We start from the raw sequence: 22,662 nt of genomic DNA on the forward strand, positions 1-22,662 counted from the left end.
GGAACATATCTTTTACCATGTACTGCACTATAGGCCTGTTTGAAACAGATTACCTATAAAGCCATGCAAGCTGCTTTAAGTCGATGTTTCTGTGGACAGTGTAAAACCAAGCTGGTTGGAGAATGAATTTAATTATTCTACCTGTGTATGTGCAAATTAATGAAATTAAAAGCTCCCTATTCTGATAACAAATAAAAAAAAAATAGCACTGATAACTTAATATAACTTAATTCTGCCTAAAGACCCACCACAGATTAACCATACTAGTAATATAACAGTTTAAAAAGAATCCATAAAAACTTTACAATTTATAAATTTAGCGCATATAAACACTTCAAATGTTCATTTTTTCTAAAAATAGACCTTGGAAGTCTTTCACGAGTGCATAAAAACACCGAATTGTGGAATCCAACAGAACTTTTAGTAAATTATGGAGAAAGATTGAAACCATTGGAGTAATAATTGAGGTTTCTTGGATATCAGAAAATCTCTCAAGCCTGTGAGAGTCGTTTAAGTGATCTGTGATGTTTTTTTAAATTTTTTTAATCACTATTTTTATCACTTTTTTTTTTAACCACTCACACTCATCACGACAAGGAGCACCGGAGCTGCTCCGAGGCTCATGAAATCAGATGCTCAAAGAAAATATAATTCGTGGGTGGATGCTCAGAAAGAGAAAGACTTCAGATCACTAATAAAAAGAACAGAAATAGAGTTAAGAGTAAAAGGAGGAGATGAGTCACTCAGGGTGATGAAATGTGTGATTATCTGTTTAGTATTATGTGCATATATATATATATATATATATATATATATATATATATATATATATATAAAATCTGTCTGCAATGATTCAGAGGGAAGCATCTCCCAGGTGGGAGGTGAGGGAGGCCCTTACTCTTAGTCGTTTTCTTTTTTTTTAAAAACTTCCTGACTACTACTCCAGCTGCTAAAATAACACCACATATTAATAACTTTCTAGATCTTTAAATATGCACGAACACTGACAGATATTGACGAGGCTTTAACTCTAAACTGTGTTTTTTTTCTTAAGTTAATGAATCCAGAGAAAGATGTAAACATTTGCACCTCACGTGGCTGTGGGTTTATCTCCCAAGAAAGCCAAGCTACAAATTATAACTTTGGGAGCTGCATAAATTGCTGCGTTTGTGTGCAGCTGTGCTTTAGCGCGTTGCTTTAGCGTCTCCGTGATTATCATTTCGCGTGTGTAGTCTGTGTGTGGGAGGCAGTTGTGGGATGGCAAATTGGATGGTAGGAGAAAACGCTTTTGTTATGGAAGCTCGGAATAGCTGAATGTGTTTAATGGTGGTTGATTTGCTTGTTCACTTTTCTCTGATACGTTCACTGTGTCTGCCTTTGGTTGCATACAGTACAACACTGCAGTCATCACCTTTTGCTGCACAGAGTCGAGCAGCAGTGACAGAATAAAGGCAGGTTAGAAAAGGTTTTTGATAGCAGGGATGTTGTTGCTTCATGCCCTCACAGTTATTCCAGTTTTTGAATATATTTTCTTTTCTCATTACTTTCAGATTATAGCATACCAGCCTTATGGGAAATCAGTGGACTGGTGGGCCTATGGAGTTCTTCTGTACGAGATGCTGGCAGGACAGGTAATGCACTGTTTTTCATGCACCAATTGTACTTACAGATGTATTCTGAAAATTGTGCTTAAACCTGTTGCAAGTTAATCAGATATAGCTCACATTTTAATATTAGCTGCCACTCAAGCACAGCCTGCAGTCAAAGCGTTTCCTGCAGTCATTTGGATCTCTGATTTCTTGAAGTCTTATTGGCTGTTCCCCTGGAAAACCTGGTCTTGTTAGGAAAGCTAGCATCCATCCCACTTTGGATGGAACACATGGCTGACCCTCCTCCTGGTTCTGCCAGAGCTTCCAGAGTTTTTTCTTCCCACAAAGCAACAAAGCTTATCACTTTCTTTCTTTACTTCACACATTATAGTAACCTGTGAGTTTTGAGGCATGATGAGCCCGATGAGCTCCTGTACTACGCCACTGACCATCTGCTTTAAACAAAGAGATTTCGAGATGTGCCTTCAATCTCTAGGAAACTGTGAGGCATTTTCTCCTTCTCTATATTCTGACATTTTAGATGAAAATTAATTAATTAAGATCGGCTAGCATAGTAATCAGATTAACTGATGACGGAAACAGCAGCTAGCTGAAGTGGCTCCAGCTGTATTAATGAAAGATGAGCAATTTGTTGAAGAAAAAGAGAGACAGGGGGAATGACAAGTAATTATCTTCCCAATGCTCAGAAATGAAGGAGAATAGTGAGAAGCCTCACAATATCTGTGTGAATACAGAGAGTTTGGTTTTGATTGAAGATTAAAAGCGACTGCAGCAAAGCAGTGCAATATTTCGTCTTTTTATTATAACCAGTGTGTCCTTGGAAAAAGAAATCACAAGTTATCTTGGCTCAGATACTTAAGGTGTGAATAAAAGGTTTCCAGTTTCCAGGCAACAGTTTGGAGGAAGACATTTTTCGTAGTTTAGGTGGGTCATGCTTGGAAACAATCACATAAACTGTTATACCAGGATTTGCTGTTTGTTTACCGCTCATAAGACAAGACGCTGCTTTGAGTAACCTGGAGTGAACCACACGAGAACCGTAAGTACAACAACAGCTTACAAAGATAGCGACGCCTCATAACACACTTAACACCACAGCGAATCACCTTCACCTGCCGGAGTTGCCGCCCAAGTGTCTTCCACATAACAAGCTGCAAATCGTCATCCTCATTATCATCATCATTATCTTTTGTCTGAACTCTCCGACACTGCTTCTGTTCTCTTCAGCCGCCGTTTGATGGAGAAGACGAGGACGAGCTCTTCCAGTCTATCATGGAGCACAACGTGTCCTACCCCAAGTCCATGTCTAAAGAAGCTGTGTCCATCTGCAAAGGAGTAAGTACTGTGTAAAAGGCCAAAGGACTTCAGATAAAAGGCTCCTGCTTCTTTGATAAATCTGTTTATTTGTTAAGAGAACTCCTTGAGCAGAAGGCTTGAGATTCAATTAGTACCAGATCCACAGTAAAAAGGTTTAGCCAGGTAGAGCCACAGAAAACTCCGGCTTTAAGCTCGACACAGCTCGGTAAGTCATTAATCTCACTTCACAGGACACCGCTCTGCTACTGGTAGCTGAACCTCCAGGGTATAATGATATAGGATATAACAGAAAGCCGGTTTCAGTAGCTGTCGTGTGCAAGAGTCGGGATTTAATGAAAAAATATTATGTTATATTCATCAAAGCTCAAATCATGAAACAAAGAATCCTGTCTGATGTCAGACATGAGTGATCAAACTAGAAAACAGAAATTGGACCTCCTTTTCTGAGCTGCCTTATTTCTTCATGTCATAGATTCATCAAGATCCTGGAAACATTCCTCACAGATTTTGGTCCATATTGACGTGATAGCAGATGTGATTATTGCAGATTTAACTCACTAACCACTTCATTAACTGCTCATTAACAGAAATATCTAATCAGCAATAACATGGCATTAACTCAGTGCATTTCGAAATGTAGATTTACAGAAAAAAAGAGAAAATATCCTGTGCGAAATGACTGAAATAATCATTCGTTAGACTCAAGCTACTTCAAAAGCTGCAGAAAAACATCTCTGAATGTGCAACATGTTGAAAGTTGTAGCAGATGACTACATCGTGTTCCCCTCCTGTCAACACAAAATATGAAGGGTACAGTTTGTTACTGTTGCTTGGTCTGAGTCTCAGTTTCTGCTGCACTATTCTGATATTAGGTTCAGAGTTTGATATAAACAACAAGAAAGCCTTGATTCATCCTGCTTTATCTGTGATTCAGCCTGCTGGTGGTGATATAGCGGTGAGGGGGATATTTTTCTTAGTACACTCTTTCACCTTAGTTTCAGCTGAGCATCTTTTAAACGCCACACCTGAGTTCTACCTGAAAATTATTCCTGACCACGACCGCTTCCACCAGCGTGGTGGTGGCATGTCACAAAGCTCAAATAATCTTGAACATGACAATATATGCAATGTACTGAGATGACCCCCACAGTCACCAGATCTCAGTCCAGTGGAGCATCTTTGGGATGTGGTGAAACGGTAGATTCTCGTCAAGCATGTGCGGCCGACAAATCTGCAGCAACTGGGTGATACCATCATGTCAACACGAAAGTGTTTCCAACACCTTTTTGAATCTATGCGACAAAGAATTAAAGCAAAAGGGGGATCCAATATGGTACAAGCATGTTGTAGCTAAAAAAAATTATTGCTTTAGATGTTCTTCCTCATGGGATCTCCAGTCCGTTTTTTATTGCACTTTGATAAAAGTACAATAAAAAACTGTAGAGACAGAACACTGCAACAGCAAATGTGTCCCATGTTTTTCATTACACCCTCCACGCCTGGAAAATGACTCCCAGTTTGGACCAGTTTTGGTAACAGCAGTACAACTTGTCATCGTCAGGGTTTGTTTCTCGAACCAGACACACACCATTATACCAAACAAGCAACTTTAAGCTACTTTTAAGCTTTTTTGCATTTTCTTAAATCGGTGACTAGAAGCAATCCGACTTGTGTACGCTGTGCACGATTACCTAGCAACACGGTCCACAGTGATGTAAATACATTATAAATATTACCAGCCGTTTTTAAGGATCCTTTTTAAGAATATGCTGCTTCACTGTAGCAGGAAATAATTTTTCACACTAGCATTTATGTGGAAAAATGCACCGAATCACCGATTTCCATGGCTTTCAACACTAACCCTTTATTTAGTGACCACCTGGGGTTTTTGGGGGTTTTTTTTCTCACACCTGGGGACTTTGTGACATCATCACAGTCAAGTCGGTATCAAGGTCGTCATTATTATGATTGTTTACAAACATGGAAATGAGTTTTCACAGCAAATTTAGAAACCGGAGACAATTCTATTAAGATTCAAGCACAGTCTGATCGAGTTTTTAATAACACACCCGCCTTCATTTATTATGATATTACATCCTGTGGCTGCGTCCCGCCACTAAAAATATCATTCATCGTCTCAGAGCCGCTGACGAGACAGACTATCCTGACCCCTCTTATTGTTTTCTTCACATTTCATTTGCAACAAATGATTCACAGTTGAAATTAAAAGTGGCTGTTGATGAAAAGGTGGCGTGATTGCTTGTAACTATATATAAGCTGGTTGAGTGTCAGTCTGGCCGATGGAAGCAAGGATTCAAAAATAAAAATAAAGTGTAGTTGCCATTTCTATATTTACGTTTTTAAGATCCTTTCACAGTCTTCCTGCTTTCCTATTTTTACCTTCTTCCCCTCAAGCTGCCTCCATCTCTTCTTTTTCTTCCTCCGTTTGTCACCAGCTGATGACCAAGCACCCCTCAAAGCGTCTCGGCTGTGGCCCGGAGGGTGAGAGAGACATCAGAGAGCAGGCCTTCTTCAGACGCATCGACTGGGAGCGCCTGGCCAACAGAGAGATCCAGCCACCGTTTAAACCCAAAGTGGTGAGTGAAGGCTGAGTGTGCTTCCAACATGAAAGAACAACACTGAAGCTGTGCTGTGCAAAAGTCTTAAGCCACCCCTCATCTCTTTATATTTTACTAGGAAAATTGGAAACAGTTTCAGCTAATAAAATATACAAACATGCATGAAAATCCAGTTTATAAGGCTAAGAAAGAATTTGTGTAATTCTAACGACCTTGAAAGTCAACATTTGGTTTGACCACCTTTATTCTTAAACATAGCCTGAACTCTCTCAGCTTTCTTGTCATTCCTTTCATTAGTCTTCAGGAATAGTTCTCGAAGCTTCTTGAAAGACATTCAAACTTTTCTTTGAATGTTGGCTGCCTTTTGTTCTGTTCTCTGTCAAGATGATCACACGCTTCTTCTGCTTCTCAGATTTGTATTGCATAGTGCATCAAAATCTCAAGATACTTCTCTGCATTCGTAATTCGAACAATTTTGACAAAATTCCCAACATCTCTGGCTGAAATGCAGCCACTCCATCCTGACCTCCTCCATGCATATTGGTGATGATTTGAACCAAAAGTTTGGAAAAATAAGCCTGGATGCTACTGATTTACATTTAAAATGAATTATTTGCCAAGTTGTCTGTAATGTGTAAACAAAACACTTAAATCATTTATAGGTCAAAGTTAAATGGATTAAAAAATTGAAACCTGAAAATGGTCGGGTACAAGGACATCACTGAAAATGAGTGAAAAAGCCCAGAAATACAACCTGCACTGTCAGTTTGCTTAATCCTTCCTATAATATTTGGCACTAATGCGTTAATATATTTTTGTTTTATTCTGGAAATTTCCCAGATAATTACTTATTATGTGATTTTATCTGTTAGCAGAATTTTATGAATTCAACACATACTTGGAGGTGAATTAGTTTGTTTGTTGCTTTTTTAATACGTATATTTTTTGTGCATTTAGTGACACGTTCTATTATTTCATCTTTGCCTCAGCTTCTTTTTATCAATACATGGCTCCAGCTGAGCTAAAAGGAAAAAAATACCTTTTGTTGTATTTTTTTGTTTCTATGTTGCATTTCGTGAAATCTGTTCCTTCGGGTGAATATTTCCAGATGCAGAAAGATTTGATTGGTGTTTACATGGTCTAGTATAATATCACAAATGACCGTAAAGCAGCAACGTTGCATTATTTATTGGGGGTTTTATTCACCTTTCGGCAAAACTCCTACAAAAAAAACAATAAATTCAAATAAATCATGCAGAGTGGGACGTAAACAATTCTAAAGAACACAAACATAAAAAACGAACACTCGTCTTTTGTTTGTATTCTCGTTCACCTCCAGCTGGTGTTGTGGTTTATATGCACTCTGAAGAACTGAAGGCTTCATCCCAGCTGCAGCCACCTGCCCCGCTGCCTGCTGCTGACACCTAAACGTCCTGCTGTCACCACAAACGCTCCATTCTCTGTTTGCGGACCCCCACGTGCTCCATCCCCTCGCTGCCTGCAGCGCTTGAAGCAACACAACCGCTGCCACCAATGATTAAAAATAGCTCTCCAAGAGCAGAGTTCCCCTTCACTTCCACACAAAGGCCCTGATAGATGCAGGGTTGCACAGCGGATGTGTCTCTGCTCACACAAGGGGGAGGAAAACACTGCTAAAAGCAGATCCATCCATTCAGGGGGCTTTATGCGGTGTATCACAGTTGTGATCTCATACACTGTGTCATTAATTGGTCTGAAGGGACTGCCAAACAAAGCCTCCATCTGAGCCTTTATGGTTTGGCTTTTGTAATATTATAGAAGAAGCTGAAAATGCTCACATGCTGATATGTCTCCTGAGGAAAATGTGTTGGGAACAGCAGGCGCTGAAATGCACTACAGGTTTGTTTTTGTTGTGGATTATTCATTCAGAGTGAATTTGTCTCATTTTCCTGTAAGTGTCGTGACTGTGCACAACACACGGCTATAACCGTATATATATTCAGCTGCTTAGACACACGAAAGCCCCGAGCGGGGCCACAAACCGATGCTAATGACCTCCACTGTGGGTGCTTAGGGTTAGCTCCTAATCTAATTACAGCATCTGCCCGGCTACACGTCAGGCTTTGACATTTTCCTGCACCCCTTCCCTGGGACTGTTGTGAAGCTTTCTAATGAAAGCGAGGAAGCACCTTTCATCATGCCACTCCAATCCTGTTACTGTTAACCAGCTTTTTACTGCCCGGTGATCAAAAAGATAACTGACCCTTTTCTGCATCTGACATCCTTTTTTTTTTTTTTTAATCTCTTTCAGTGCGGCAAAGGAGCAGAAAACTTTGACAAGTTTTTCACGCGTACCCAACCCGTCCTCACCCCTCCGGACCAGCTGGTCATTGCCAACATCGACCAGGGCGAGTTCGCCGGCTTTTCTTACATCAACCCCCAGTTCCTCCATCCATCCCTGCACAGCGTGGTATGAGGAGAGAGAGAACGGAGATTTTAAAGAAGGAAAAACACACACAAAAAAAGCACGACTGTCACTGAATACAGGTTCCTTCCGGTCTCAACCGAACACCCCGCTGTCAACAGACTCGATTCATCCTCCGCAGTGCTCCGTCTACTAGCTATCAACACCCGCATCGAGAAACGACCGAGGAGAGAGGAGCAAAGTGTGAAAACCATATATGTACAATCTAAAGAGAATCGCTTTCCCAAACATCTCACAGTATGTTCTTTTATTCTAACTCCCTGCCTCTTTTTCCAGACCCACAGCCTTTACCTTGTGAACAAATGTGTGTCAGTATCAGTTACTATCTCTTTAGGTATTTAATCAGTTTTCCCGCTCATCCCACCTCCCATGCTTCCCCCATGTCACCACACAAAGAGCTGCAATGCACAAGAAATACGGAACCTATTTTTTCTGCTCTGTCCCGGCTTTATCTACTTCTGAACTGCTACATGTGTAAATTATATTTATATACTAAAAGAAACAAACAAAAAAAGAGGTAGTATACTGTTACATGAGTGCCAAAGTAGAAGTGGAATAACACATTTCTATTGCTGTCCTTGTAGTGTTTTTTCTCCACTCTTCCTCCTCTGGCCTTTTTTCCCAGTAAAAAAAAAATAACCGAAACCCTTAAACAGGGGCTGTTTGTATCTGTTGTTTTGTAGGACATGTAAAACTACAGTATACCTAACCTGACACGGAGAAGCTGAGTCAAACTGCTACAGTTACAAACCGTCTAGGTCTTTTCAATGCAACAGATGTTGCCTACAGTGGCTATAGGGTCAGAAAAGTGTGGCTAAAAAGTCGCAGTGTTTTGAATGATAACGATGCTATTTTCCATATGCACAAAGCAAATCTCTGTTGCATGCTTATTTTCTGACTCTGTACGAGCAGTAGACTCTAGGATGCATTACACGTCTGGTATCATTGTAAAGTTTAGTATTACGATATAAACAGCGTTGATATATAACTGTCGTACGTTTTCTTCAAAAGAGAGGGTCCTAATTGGGAAAAACAAAAAAGGGAGTTTGTCCCTGTTTTAATGTTCTGTTTAAAAGACAGCTTTTACGTTCAGAGCGACGTCTAACCCCCCTCTGTCGTGAGTCGACCGTGTTTTTGTTTTATTTATTCGTTTCTGGGGGGTCTTTTATGTAAATATGTTTCGAAGCGACGAGCTACTTGCAGATTTTATACTACGAACTGAATGTGCTTTTATTACCGTAGACGGTTCGGACATTTCTATGTTTAGATTAGCCCTAAGAAGAGATATATAACATTTGGCTGAATCTTTGGTAGCTTTGGTATCAGCAAACCTTGTTATATGTATTTCCACTACTTATCCATTGTTTTCTACTCAGTGTCATATAGAGAATATGCAGCACTTACTGTGCGTGGAACCGTTGAATGCCCTCTTGCCTTGGTCGTCTCAGGGCTGACTCCTTATGTAACTAAACCACGTTAATGCTAATGAGGATTTCAGAGCCCTTCCTGCGGGGCCGAAATACGTCCTTTCTTTATATATATCGTGTGTGCATGCGTGAGGCGAGGCCTGATCTAAGCATGAGAAAGACCCCTTGCATGAAATACAGAGATCCCTGGTGTGGAGCATGAAGTTTCCCACCTTACCGCGCAGAATTAGACAAACCCCCACCATCCCAGTCCAAGCAGCATCGTGCGCTTTCATGTCTCTTCCCAGTTTCGCTGTCATGTAGCCGGACCTGTTTGGCTAAAATGCTGAAATATAAGCCGACAAATGTGTGTAAATTGCTTCTAATGGCTTTTTGTTTACCGGTGCCAAACAGTCTTTTTTTTTATTTCAGTCAGGTGCGTCAAGCAGTTTGTTTATTTCTGTATTTCTTTGGGGGGGGGGGGGGGGTTGTGTTTTAATTACCAATATGTACAAATTAAAACAGTGAATCTTCAAAATGAACTGCCAAATTAAGGAAGACTTTTTACCACAGCTTTTAAGCCCTGCAGCTGTCACATATATCAGGACCAAAATGAGATCTCTACGTTTAATCTGCGTGTTTACATGTCTCACATTGAGAATCTGAACTGAAAGAGGGATTTAAAAACAAAAACAACCCCTTAACAGAGATCATCATAAGTTGGGCTCGTCAGGGTACAGAACCACTACAGTTAGAGCCACAGGGATGTTTGTATGTCTCCTTTCACTGCCCTTGCTTTTTGTTAACCTGATTCTTCTCGTTCCTCTGTTATTTGTGGTATGACGGATACTGTGCATAAATAAAGTATGAAAATGAAAATATTCCTCCGCTCTTTTTTTTTTATTGTGGACTTTTTCTTCTAACTCTGTATCGCAGCTCTTAGTGGTCACGTGTTAATCTGCGTTTACATCATGTCACATGTCAACGGCACACGCAGGCTTTCTCTTGATTTGAAGGAGATTAATTTGACCTACTGGATATCATTCATTTGTTTTCTTACCTTTAGGTTTAGATTTTATGGTTTAAGTTCTCCTTTGCCAGAGTTAATAGCGGTGACATACCACAGGCCTACACTCGGGCAGTGTGACTCACAGCTTAAGTTATTGCAGTAAATTTCCTGGTTCTCACTTTTGCCTCATAGTATTTTTGTCTCATGCTGAAATGCCTAAAGTAGCAAGCGCATGAATGACATTATGCCGCATTGTTTTCACATCGCTGTGTGTTTTGTACACACTGCACACGACAGAAGCTGGATGGCACGGGCGTGTGGTTTAAAAGCTTTTACAAGCAAAACATTACAGTCCTTGAGGTCGTTTAAGTACAACTTCAACACTGTTACTTGTGTTACTTTATGCTTTTTCTTTACCTTTTAACCTTTTTGTTCCACCAATCCCCATTTGACTTTATTTCACAATAAATAATGCATAAAAGAAAAAAGCTTTTTGTTTTTTTTATTTATTTCCTACCAATTTAATCATGTCACCGCCACCCTTATTTGGCTTGAGGAAAAGGAGATTAAATTACCAGTGATTGAATTATGCATTATGTATTGTATATGTTTATTTTGTTCCACTATCACAGTATACAAGAAAGACTCAGAGAGCGCAACTCCCCCCAAAGGGCAAGTGCTGTACTACACCTTTTTATGTTTTATGTTTTTATTGCAACATGATCGAGGGTCAAATGCTTAGCCAACCAAGGTACTCATGTTCCCCAAGGCCTCGAATACTGTTGTGAAGTTTGAAGATGATCCATAAAAAACGATATCATAAAATCTGTGGTCACTAGACTGCTAACAAACAGGCAGAACAAAAAACTGAACCAACTAGTGCCACTGGCGCTTTTATTGGGTTCAACTGGCAGCACGTTTAGACTTATAGACGTTGCAGTGCTCTGAAATAAAATGCCCTGTTGATGCCAGAGGTCAGAGGAGAACCGACAGTCTGATTTGAGCTAACAAGAAGCTAACAGTAACTCAGATAACCAGTTGTTAGAACCAAGGTATGCAGGAGAGCATCTCTGAACGCACAACGCGTCGAAACTTGAAGCGGAGGGAGCACAGCAGCTGAAGACAGCAACAAGTGCCACTCCTGTCAGCAAAGAACAGGAAACGGGGTGTATAATTCACATGGGCTCACCAGAACTGAACAATAGAAGACTGGAAAAGTGGTGCCTGGTTTGATGAGTCTGGATTTCTGCTTGTCAAAGTCCGAAGCTAGGGTCAGAATTTAGAGTAAACAACATGAAATGTATTACATGTCATGTATCTATAGTTCAGCCTGCTTGTGAAATAACGTGGCGGATACTTTTTAGCACCAAATTTTTGGCACCAACTGAGTACTTCACTTTAAACTTTAAACACCGCAGCCTACCTGAGTACAGATGCGTCCGTTTATGACCACAGTGTCGCATCCTCTGTGTAGCTATTGAAGTGGCCAGAGAGTGTATATGAATCACAGAGACCATTTTACAGCAGAACAAACGACTAGTTGTTCGAATAATCAGGGTAGTTTTCCACCCCTGCTTGGAGGTGTGTTTTCTTTAAGATGTGACCATAAATAGATAAAATGCTAGTTTATAATATACAACATGGATCTGTAAAGAATTTCATTACAGAACATAAACTACTCTATCCTTTTCTGATTGGAGCTGTCCTTGGTCCTGATAGAAACAGAGTGAGTTTATGTAAAGGACATCACACTGACTTAAATTCATTGATTCATCGCAGAGAGTTAATCAAAGCTTTGACCAGTTGGCTCATTAGCAGTGGAGTGGACTCGCTTTTATAGCAGGTCTCTCTCTCCACAACATCAACAATGCAACTCTCTCTCTCTCTCTCTGATATCACGCAGCAGAGAGCGGGACCAGCGGTCCGTCTCAGTTTATCACGGACTGTGTCTGCAATGCGTTATCTCTCTACCCAAAGATTACACAGTTTTCCGAACGAATTCGTGACCGACTCGACGGAGCAACGCTGATCTTCCTGCGTAAGTCAGACCTTCAGCGGGCAAACTGCAGGAGTGAGGTTTTAATTCACAACTCTGGGCGCAATCTCTGCTCCGAGTGCAGGAAGAGCCAGACGGATCATAAACAGGTGCGTGTGATAAAGTCTCTCTCTCTCTTTTTAAATTAATCAGCAGCTTTAATCTAAAATGGTCAACTATTTTTAATCCTTGATCAGTTACCTGCAATGATCTGTTTCATTTGAGTATTGAGTTGGAGTCTAATATTCCTACACAAGTCTATACACACAGTACTCCTTAGCTCACTATGTACCCATATCTTAGCTGTTTACTTCATTGTGACAACATGTTTGGTTTTAATAGGAGTAACAATGAAACTGTGCTTATAACCTTCATGGTCAGAGTTCAATCTTGGATTAAGAAGAGACGTTTGAGGACACTTAGTCTTGATTGTGGATGAAAGAGCTCCTTCATGTTTGATAAGTGAAGTGTGAATATTGTGCACTGACATGTTATGGAGCGATAATGCTAAAAGGAGTGTTTTTCCATCCCTCTAAAGGAATTTAACCTGTGAAGTAATGACAGATTATAATAGTCATGTAGAAACCCAGTGTGCGTTTTTACATTATATTTGTACAATAATCTTTTCCTTTATTGCTATTTCAGAAAGATATAACTGCATATTTGAAGAATTCCAGTGTCCACTTATTGTTTACTCACCTTTTTGTTTGTTTGTTTGTTTGTTTTTAAAAAATGTGACCTATAGTGAAGCAGATTTTGCACAAATATCTTGAATTCTATTTCTACTTAAAATAATGCTGATTGGAGGTGTCCTGGTGGTCTCTGTGTTTTCAATACTGACCGTGTAATTGCAGTATTCCCGGTTTGTGTATTGATCCTTTAATTTCTGTCAGCACGCTGCTGTCACTAAGTAATAAAATACGTGATTAAATGCTCTGGATGGTACTGGATAACAGTCTGACTTGTGATATATGAATATTGGCTGTTTCAGAGTAAATGAGGTGACCTTGTTGGGGGATGATTTAGATGATATGGAGGGTTTTTCTACTGATAAAATGTGATCTCTTAAAGAGCAGCCACTGGCTTTTTTAGCAGCTTAAACTCTAGTTGCTCAAGGGGCTGATTAATGTGCTTGTAGAGGGAAAATAGTCCTATTTATGCAAAACTGTTTCATAAATATGCTATGAATTAGCTACTATTTAGCCCCCTTTAATATCTGTCCTCTACTTGATCCTTCCCCCTTATCACCACCCGGAAATTATTCACATGGGGTTCCTAAATGGGATGTAAATCATCACCTTGTCTCTTCAGATGATGTCTCATTATGTTATCAGTCGGCCAGATCCCAGTGCTGGCTTGCACTGTTGGATTCATGGCCGTAAAACGTCAGAAGCTCGTCTTGGATTTCAGATAAAGTGACCGTTTGTATTCATAGTAGCAGACTGCGACACATTTAATGTACCGCTGCCTGGAGGCTCAAACAGGTTTTATTGAATCACACTTCATTTTCCTTTTTGTGGGAGGTTGGATAGTTAATTCTCGTGACTGAATTAGTATTTTCTGTGATAATGAAACTTGGAGTCAAATGTAAAAAGAAAAAAAATGCTACAATGTTTTTTCCACTCGTTCTCTCTTTTGATTTTGCTCTGAAAGTGTCACAGCGACACACCTCAAGCCCCATCACAGTTTCTGTAATGGAAACCTCTTTGTTGAAGTTTGTATTTACATAAATATGCAAAGATTTTAGAGGTTATGGTGGTGTTTTATGAATCTGAACACTGCTCTTTAATGGAATGAATTGAGACTGGGAAAGGTGCCAGACTGATGAAATATAAACATTAACTCCGTCATGAACCGTGTATTCTTTATTTAAGGAAGCTTGTTTCTGCCATTAAAATAACTCAAAATTTGAAGCTATGAGTCCCACAATACTGACTCTCTCAAAATTTCAGTTTACTTCTGAGTAATTTGAAATTTCATGATATCTAACTCAACTTAACTCAACTCAACTCCCGATTTTGTGATATTAGCCTGAAATTTTTACTCATAAACAGCAAAAATAATAAACAAATACATAGATAAACAAATAATACAACCAGCACATCCTGAAGTGTGCAGTTAGCTTAGCTTAGCATAAATATTGGGGGAAAAAAAGATGAATAACTAGCTTGTTTCCATCCAGGTGTGAAGCATATAGTAATCACAAAGCGCTGTTAAACAAAATAAGTAAAAACTAGGAATATGCACAATGAACAATGAAAAGAAAATTAAAACACAGCTGCTAGCAACACAAAACCATGTTAAAAACAGGCTAAACTCAGACAGTAAAACAATAATACAAAAGGAAACTCAACAAATCCACAAAGTTAGCTAAACATAGCTGGTATTGTAGACTGTTTCAAAGTCCTGATGTTACAGACTGAGAGACTGTGTCCTCCCCCAGTCTTCAGTTTTACACTAGCTTCAGCTAAATACAGCTAGCTGCAAACAAGACAGTGAGCAGCAGTGTGTTTATCAAGAAGTTGAGATAAATAGTCTGGAACAAGCTAATTTTCATAAACATATACATGAATTACAAAATAGTGGAAGGCAGATTTTGTTCCTTGTAGCCAGTCACAGGAGCTGATTTCCCAGTTTCTTTATGCTAAGCTAACTAGGTTTATGCTAATAATAGTATTCTCAGCCTTTAACCCTGTAAGAGTTTTTGAGACCTCTACATTATTAAAAAAACAAACAAACAAAAACAAAACCCACAAACAGAACCCTAAATAAATTGCACAATATATATATTTTAAGCAGTAGATTGCAAAAGAAAATAAAAATGCTAGTTAAAATATAACTCAAATTAAAACTCATATATGCAAATTAATAATTATAATTTATGACTCCTTGTTTTTAGTTGTCAGAAGGTTCAATAAACAGAATTTTCTGGAAATTATTTTGTGGTTCAGGCTTTTTAGGGTTTTTTTGTCATAATTGTGTAAATAACATTTTGAATTTTGCTAAAAATAAATAAAAAATTCACGTTTTATATGTCACAGAATCTTTTTTTTTTAACTTTTGTTTGGTCGTAGTTTTTTTGAGGTTATAGTTTGTTTTTTTCTTAGTGTTTTTTTTTTTCTTAATGTTTTTTTTTAAATTTTTTTTTATTTTAAGCATCTTTTTTGGTGGTTTCTGTTTCCAGCTTCTTTTAAAGTGCCACATCCATCTCCCTTTTTCTCCTCCAGCTTGCTGCTTGGATTATTCTGTATTTTACATCGGCTGCTGGAGCTCACCCTGCTGTGGCCATGAGTGCGTGCAGCAGGAAGGCCTTGACTTTGCTGAGCAGTGTCTTTGCAATCAGTGGCCTGGGGCTGCTGGGAGTGGCAGTGAGCACAGACTACTGGCTCTACCTGGAGGAGGGAGTCATTATGCCTCTGAACCAGAGCACTGACATCAAGACCTCGTTGCACTCTGGCCTCTGGAGAGTCTGCTTTCTGGCTGGTTAGTGGCTAAATTTTAAAAATTAAGGAAATATGTGGGTACGGCTATCTTTGTGCTCCTAAAATTTGTCAGTTAGTCATGGATGAATCAAAAGTGTAGAACAGATAACGCCACTGGATTTTACACTCTCGCATTCAAGATCTTCATCATCTCTACAGTAAAGGTGGCGACAGCAGCAAGCTGTCACAGTGATGTATCATCATGTAAACCACCAGCATTCATATTCACACACATTCACAATTACTTCATCACTGTGTGTGTGAGTGGGAAAGAGAGCTTGTGAGTAAGTGTCGAGTACAAGTAAAAGTGAGAAAAAGAGCAATGAGGAGACAGAGGATGAGTCCTCGTGTCTGTGTGATGTTGTCCTGCACAACGTCATGCCTGTGTAGCATTTTAGAGCATTATCAAGCTAAAAAAGGCCATTAGGGAATATTACTGGATATGTTCTACTTATATGTGACTATCAAGGTCAGAGCTGCAGTGTACTGTGTGTTCTGCACTGTGATTAATTTTCAGCAGGTTATGCTACTGTCGCTCCTCTTTGGGAATCAGAACATGCAAAAACTGACAAATTTGGACAAAGTCACTCCAATCTTGACACTAGTGAAGGTTTGAATCTTCACTAGCCATGTTGTTCAAAAACATCAGATAATCTTTTGTACCATCAGCTGTAGCTGTCCAACCTTCTCGTGTCCTCTTTTGGTCCCTCTCTATGTTAGTAACACTGCTTTTACTCTTTGTGACAGGAGTGAAATTATAGAACAGGGTTACATAATGTGTAAAAGTACCCTAACCTCTGCTGATGCAGTACCTACAGCATTCCAAGTCTCCTCTGGCATTAACATCAGCACAAAAGCTGTGCGCCGGGAGCTTCACAGCATGGGTTTCCATGTCTGAGCAGCTTCTGTATTTGGGATGGCTCAGTACTTTTGTCCATATATTTTGTCTAGAATCATCTGGGCTAGTTTGTGTATTCACAGCATTTTGTAAATGTCCGTATTACCCTAAGTGAGTCCCAAGACTCCACAGTGAGAAGGTCTAAGTGAGTACAGTGGAAAATAAGTAGCACAATAAGACAAAACAACACATTCCCACATACTGACACTCGGTCATCACAGGAACGACCAGAGGAACTAGTCCCTGTCTCAAAACTACCTTTGGTTACAATGGATAAGTGTCCCACGACCAAGCTTCGACTCTATTATTTTAAAGCTTGTTTTCATTTAAATGGTCACATTCACATAAAGAAAGCATGCACAGAATCACCAAACAAATCTGCTCAAAAACAAACAAACACACAAAAAAAAAAATGTTTCACAAGTTTGACAACTTTGCCCCAAAATATGTTTTAAAAAGGTTTTTTCCCCTTGTGATGTAGACTTCTACTACACAACATTATAAGTTCATTTACAACTCATTTATGAAATCTCTGATCATCCAAGAGCAGCTGAGCAAACGTCATTCAGCAAAAATAATGAGTAGATATCCCTGCCACCACATCTAAAACTGTTGTGAGCCTGTGTCAGTATGTGTCATATGATTGTCACTAAGTCAGTTATGTGGGGCAGGAACTCTCCCACAGATTTTTATTTAGGACTCTTTGGCTGCCATGTGTCTCTTAAAATGCCTCTGCCCACATGCCGACCTCTTCTCTGCCTGTTTCAGCCTTTTGCTTCTGTTCTCACTGATTGTTAAACCTTCTTTAAGCTCCACTTTAATTCTAGTCATTTAAATAACTGACTTTTAATCCTCAAAGAGTTCTGCACATCTGTTTGTCCGATGTTTGCGAGGGTAAATTCGTATGAGTCCCGCCCTCACTTCTGTCTCGTTCCTTTGCAGGTGATGAGTCAGGTCGCTGCTTCACCATCGAGTACATCATGCCAATGAATGTCCAGCTGACGTCAGAGTCCACAGTGAACGTGCTCAGTAAGTACCAGCAGGAGACACCGCCTCCAGCTGCAGCTTTAAAATAAGTAATCACAACTAGCACTTGTTCATATAAAAGGCTGGGGGCATTTTTCTGTCTGAGAACTTGTTTTCCAATAAGCTCGTGTTCAGAAGTTGAATGCAGTGAGACCACATATGTCTGACTCATCTGAACCCTCGCGTCGCTGCCTGCTCCTCCCTGGAATACTTATTGCCTCTTCACAGACAGTCCTTCAGTAAAACTCAATGTCAAAACTTAACTGAAGGATAAATCACTCCAGTTAGTCGATATAATGAGCTCCAGTGCAGCGCTCCATTTGGGGGAATTTTATTCTAGTTTTTGTATTTCAAGACTCATTGTTCTCCATTGTTCTCTTCTGAGGTTCTCTAGTTTGAATGTAAAACTATTTTCTATCAAAGACGACAAATTAAAAAACTGCTGTATAATTAAAATAGATCAAAACAGGCCCTAATTTCCCTTTGTGATATTAAGGTAATCTAAATGTCATTTTTTCCAATTTCCATATTAAAAGACTTTTATTCTTCTTTTTTTCTTATTTATAAGTATTTAGTATTTTTTTAATATCTCAGCTTCTTTGGCTCGATCATTTGTTTAGTGTTTTTGTGCTTAAACAGCAGGTTCCTTCATCTACTCTTTATCCTCCTCTTCAGAGATGATCCGTTCAGCCACTCCGTTCCCTCTGGTCAGCCTCTTCTTCATGTTCATCGGTTTTGTCCTCAATAACATCGGCCACGTCCGCCCTCACCGCACCATCCTGGCATTTGTCTCTGGAATCTTCTTTATCCTCTCAGGTAAGGCAACTCCTCCTTTCTCTGGATCATCTCTTGTCGCGTCTCCCTTATACTTTTTTAACATCCAGTTTCTCCGTCTCTCAGGTCTGGCTTTGGTGGTGGGCCTGGTGCTGTACATTTCCAGTATAAATGATGAAATGCTGAACAGGACGAAGAGCAGTGAGGCCTATTTTTCCTATAAGTACGGCTGGTCCTTTGCCTTTGCTGCCCTCTCCTTCCTGCTCACTGAGGTGAGAAGCTGAACATAAAAAAAGAAATGACTTTTACTGCTGTTTGGCACGGCTGCGGATGCAGCATCCGTCAGTTCACACGCTAAAAAACATTCAAGAAGAAACATGTTTACATGAATAAATCTAGATAACATAAAAACACTGAGCTCTCATTGCCGCTGTGCACTTGTTGGCATGTGTGGTAGTAACAGGAAGGTAAATAGGAAGGATTTTATTTTGAAATCTCCTCCTTAAAATGACTGTGCTCGTAGTATTGAGTGTTTACTGCCCTCCAGGGTTCACATTGAGGAAATACAGGATTACCTCAGGTAAACAGTTATTATGATATTATTATTAACATGCATGGATACAGATGTTTACAGTATTCATATACTAGTTATTCTAATATACTATTGAATTGATAAAAATGTAAACTTTCAGTTATCCTGTATTCATTACTTGTGTTTTTGCGTTTGCGTGTCATTCTGTCTGTAAACACAATGGCTCCAAAGTTTTAAATGAATTCGTCGAGATGTAGATTGACTGATTTATTGGTCGAAAATTGACAAAAAGCCTTAAGTGTGGAATATGTTGTCAACATATAGAAAGTACCATTTAAAGATTTAAAATATCACGTTACATTTGACCTCTGACCTCTCCTTCAATGTCAATCAATTGATCTGAAGGTCAAAGTAATGAAAATGCTTTATAGAGCTTATCAAGGAGACAACAGGTTTTCAGACTGATGACAACATGTTAGCATTTTTGAGTACATGTTGTGTTATGTACATTACATTAATGTGTTACAAATGTTTAAATACGTTCAACAAGTCAACAATTTGAATACATGAACAATTTTATAATTGTTGGGTTTTTCGGTTTTTGTGTTTGTATTAAAAAAGCAATATTCAAAATTGTGTCAAGTATATTAAAATACGTTTCAGAAGGGAAAATAACAGCTTCTTAAACAAACTGAATATATACAAAATACAATGGTATTCCCTTCAAAGTAAAAGCTGCCCAGAGAGTGAGCTGCCTTGTTGGAGGTTTGGTTTCACTCTTGTTTTTGTTTGTTTAGTTTCTTTTTCGTGTTTATAGCTCATGAGCTCATCAGAGGTGACTCGCAAATCATTAGAATATTTAATTTGTATCGAAGCGTGGTAATGCAAAGTCCACCTGCTCACAGTGCCAAAACTACTACCAAATGATTTGCTGACCATATTATTACTGCGCTTGATTGACCAGCGAGCTCACCTGACCTGAACCCCACAGAGCATCTTTCAAGAGGAAGATGAGAAATACCCAACCCCAAAATACAGACAAGCTGAGAGCTGCTATCAAAGAAACCTGGGCTCCAATAACACCTTAGCACAGCCATCAGACACCTCCACCTCCATGGCACGATGCACTGATGCAGTAATTCATGGTCCCAACCAAGTACTGAGTGTATAAATGGACATACTTCTCTCTGTGTTCTAATAATTTCAGATTGTTAATTACTGAATGTCTTAAGCTATAAGCCATAATGATCATATTGTTATTTATGAATAAACTGACTCTTCCTCACTGCAGAGCGCCGGCGTCATGTCAGTCTACCTGTTCATGAAGCGCTACGCAGCAGAGGAGCTCTACCAGCCCCGCCATCCCAGCTTCTACCGTCCTCGCCTCAGCAACTGCTCCGACCACTCTGGTCAGTTCCTCCACCCGGAGGCCTGGTCACGTGGACGGAGCCCCTCGGACATCTCGAGTGAAGCTTCCCTTCAGATGAGTACCAGCTACCCTGCTCTCCTCAAATGTCCTGACTATGATCAGGTGTCCTCTTCGCCCTGCTGAAGGGCGGTTAGTAACCTACCAGTTACTAAAGAGTCACCGAGGCATTGACAAAAGGCCAGAGTTTAAGATACAAGGTTGATATTTAACTGTGAGTTTGCACCATTACGACCGTGGTCAAGTGATTTGGAAACCAGTAATTTTCAGCAAGTTGTTGTTTGTTTTTACGTTTTTTTTTTTATCAGGTCAGAAAAGATTTTGGGGAGTTTGTTGTTGTAGCAGACACGACTGCAAAATTTGCAGATTTTAGAAGAAACAATACATGGTCATTGTGCCTCTGCTTCTGCAAAGATCTCAAAAACATTTAAATATTTTTTTTATTTTCATGTTCAGAAGGTCAAGTATAGATTACTTTGAACTGTGTTTCCAGTACTTTCCAGTGCCTCACAGCTGTTTCTTTGCTTCCTTTTGTGATTTAAATGAGTGTGTCATGTTTTAGGACCTTCTATATGTGCTAGTATAGATCACATCAGTGCAATAACAATAATATCAGAAGGCACAATAATATCTGTGGTTGATGTTTCATTGGATGTGCAGTTTCAAAAGCACACATTTCGCTCAGAAGTTGCTCATGATCACAATCAGCAATACCTCTGCAATCAGAGCCAAATGTAAAAAAAAAGAGCAGAATGTAAAATGTGTCCGGTCGTTTGCAGTTTGTATTTCTACAGAGTTTCATTTACCTCACATTTGTGTTAAACTATGAGCATGTTATTGGTTACTGTTTGCTGCAAAAAACACTTGGCTGCCTTTATTTTCCCTTAAAACTGAAAACAAGCCAGTAAAACTGCCTACCCACCTACTACACGTGAGGCTCCATCTCACAAACCCTACAGACAAAGGCTGTTGTGCAGTTGAAGGGCAGTTCATTCAGATGTGGTTCTAATTTTCAGTGATGTTGTCATTTGACACCTTCAAAGGCAGCAGGAAAACCGGATTGTCATCAAACTAAAGGCAACATATTCAAGACGTTATGTTGAAATGCCTTTGACTCTTTATTTAGCTATACATTGACCCAGAATATAACATGAAATCATAGATGCTTGTTTTATATACACTGGTTTTTGTTTATATATATATATATATATATATATGTCCAGATTACATGAATTCATGATGTTGTTCCTGGTGGAGCGGCTAGAGATCTTTGTTAAAAGGGCGTTGCATCTGTAAAATAAATGTCTGCCATCCAGTTTTCTTTTTCCTTTTTTTTTTTTTTTTTTTAGCGCTTTACATTTTACCGCTGTGATTCCATATTTATCCGCTGGGAGGCAGTGTTTGTCCTTTTCTTTCCTCAGCTCATTTTTTTTTTTTTATCAGTGTGCAAATCTGCAAAAACAAAACCTGAAATAACCTTTCTTATTTACGCACATTTCAAATCCGAAATACAAACACTGACTACCTAAGCTTACGCAGTGACTAACTGAGTCAATCTTTCTCATTTACAGTACTGTGCAAAAGTCTTGAGCCATCCCTGAATTCTTTAAAAATAGTTTGCTTCTAATCTTCGGAACGTCTTTCAGCGTTTTCTTTGGACGCTGCTCTTTCACTCATTGTCAGTTCATTTCCTGATCGTTTCCTGATGATTTAATTTTGTTAAGTCGCTTAACTCTGACCGATCAATCGTTCCAGCATAAAAAAGGCACCTAACTCAACGGATGAACTTGAATTAGGGGCACTTTATTACTAACAGCCTGTAATAAAAACACACACTTTATCCATTTCTCTAGTGAATGCAGTAATGCACCAACAAAGTGACTCCCAAAATGACTGTTAGCTGGAAACGGGGCATATTTCATTAACAGTATCTGAAAGGCATGTTCTATGAAACAGGAAATCAAAATTGGTCCCAGTGGATGAATGCCTGTCAAGAAGCAGGGAAACAGGGTTTTCTCCCTGAGGTACGAAATTAGAGTAACATTATTGAAGCAGTGTGGGATCATCTTGATGGAGGGCAAAACAAGAACCATCCAACATCCAA

At 39.4% G+C, this 22,662-nt stretch overlaps 2 protein-coding genes across 4 annotated transcripts in view; both read left to right on the forward strand.

Annotated features, from left to right (window-relative positions):
- prkcab (protein kinase C, alpha, b) overlaps nucleotides 1–10,255 on the forward strand; it is a 121,100-nt gene extending 110,845 nt beyond the window's left edge. For all 3 annotated transcript variants that reach the window (XM_006791484.3, XM_006791485.3, XM_087839787.1), the window contains 4 exons: nucleotides 1,551–1,631; nucleotides 2,838–2,945; nucleotides 5,384–5,524; nucleotides 7,797–10,255. In XM_006791484.3, the coding sequence (XP_006791547.1) occupies nucleotides 1,551–1,631; nucleotides 2,838–2,945; nucleotides 5,384–5,524; nucleotides 7,797–7,961 (495 nt within the window). In that variant the 3' untranslated portion in view covers nucleotides 7,962–10,255. The remainder of the gene's footprint in view (nucleotides 1–1,550; nucleotides 1,632–2,837; nucleotides 2,946–5,383; nucleotides 5,525–7,796) is intronic.
- Nucleotides 10,256–12,340: 2,085 nt separating this feature from the next.
- On the forward strand, nucleotides 12,341–21,862 carry cacng5b (calcium voltage-gated channel auxiliary subunit gamma 5b). The gene is made up of 6 exons (XM_006791478.3): nucleotides 12,341–12,530; nucleotides 15,648–15,903; nucleotides 17,743–17,829; nucleotides 18,502–18,642; nucleotides 18,727–18,872; nucleotides 20,424–21,862. The coding sequence occupies exons 2-6, from the start codon at nucleotides 15,708–15,710 to the stop codon at nucleotides 20,682–20,684; spliced, it is 831 nt and encodes a 276-aa protein (XP_006791541.1). The 5' UTR covers nucleotides 12,341–12,530; nucleotides 15,648–15,707; the 3' UTR covers nucleotides 20,685–21,862.
- Nucleotides 21,863–22,662: the final 800 nt, after the last annotated feature.

The sequence above is a fragment of the Neolamprologus brichardi genome, chromosome 4, assembly GCF_056152115.1.
Source record: "Neolamprologus brichardi isolate AB-2024 chromosome 4, ASM5615211v1, whole genome shotgun sequence".
NCBI lineage: Eukaryota > Metazoa > Chordata > Actinopteri > Cichliformes > Cichlidae > Neolamprologus > Neolamprologus brichardi.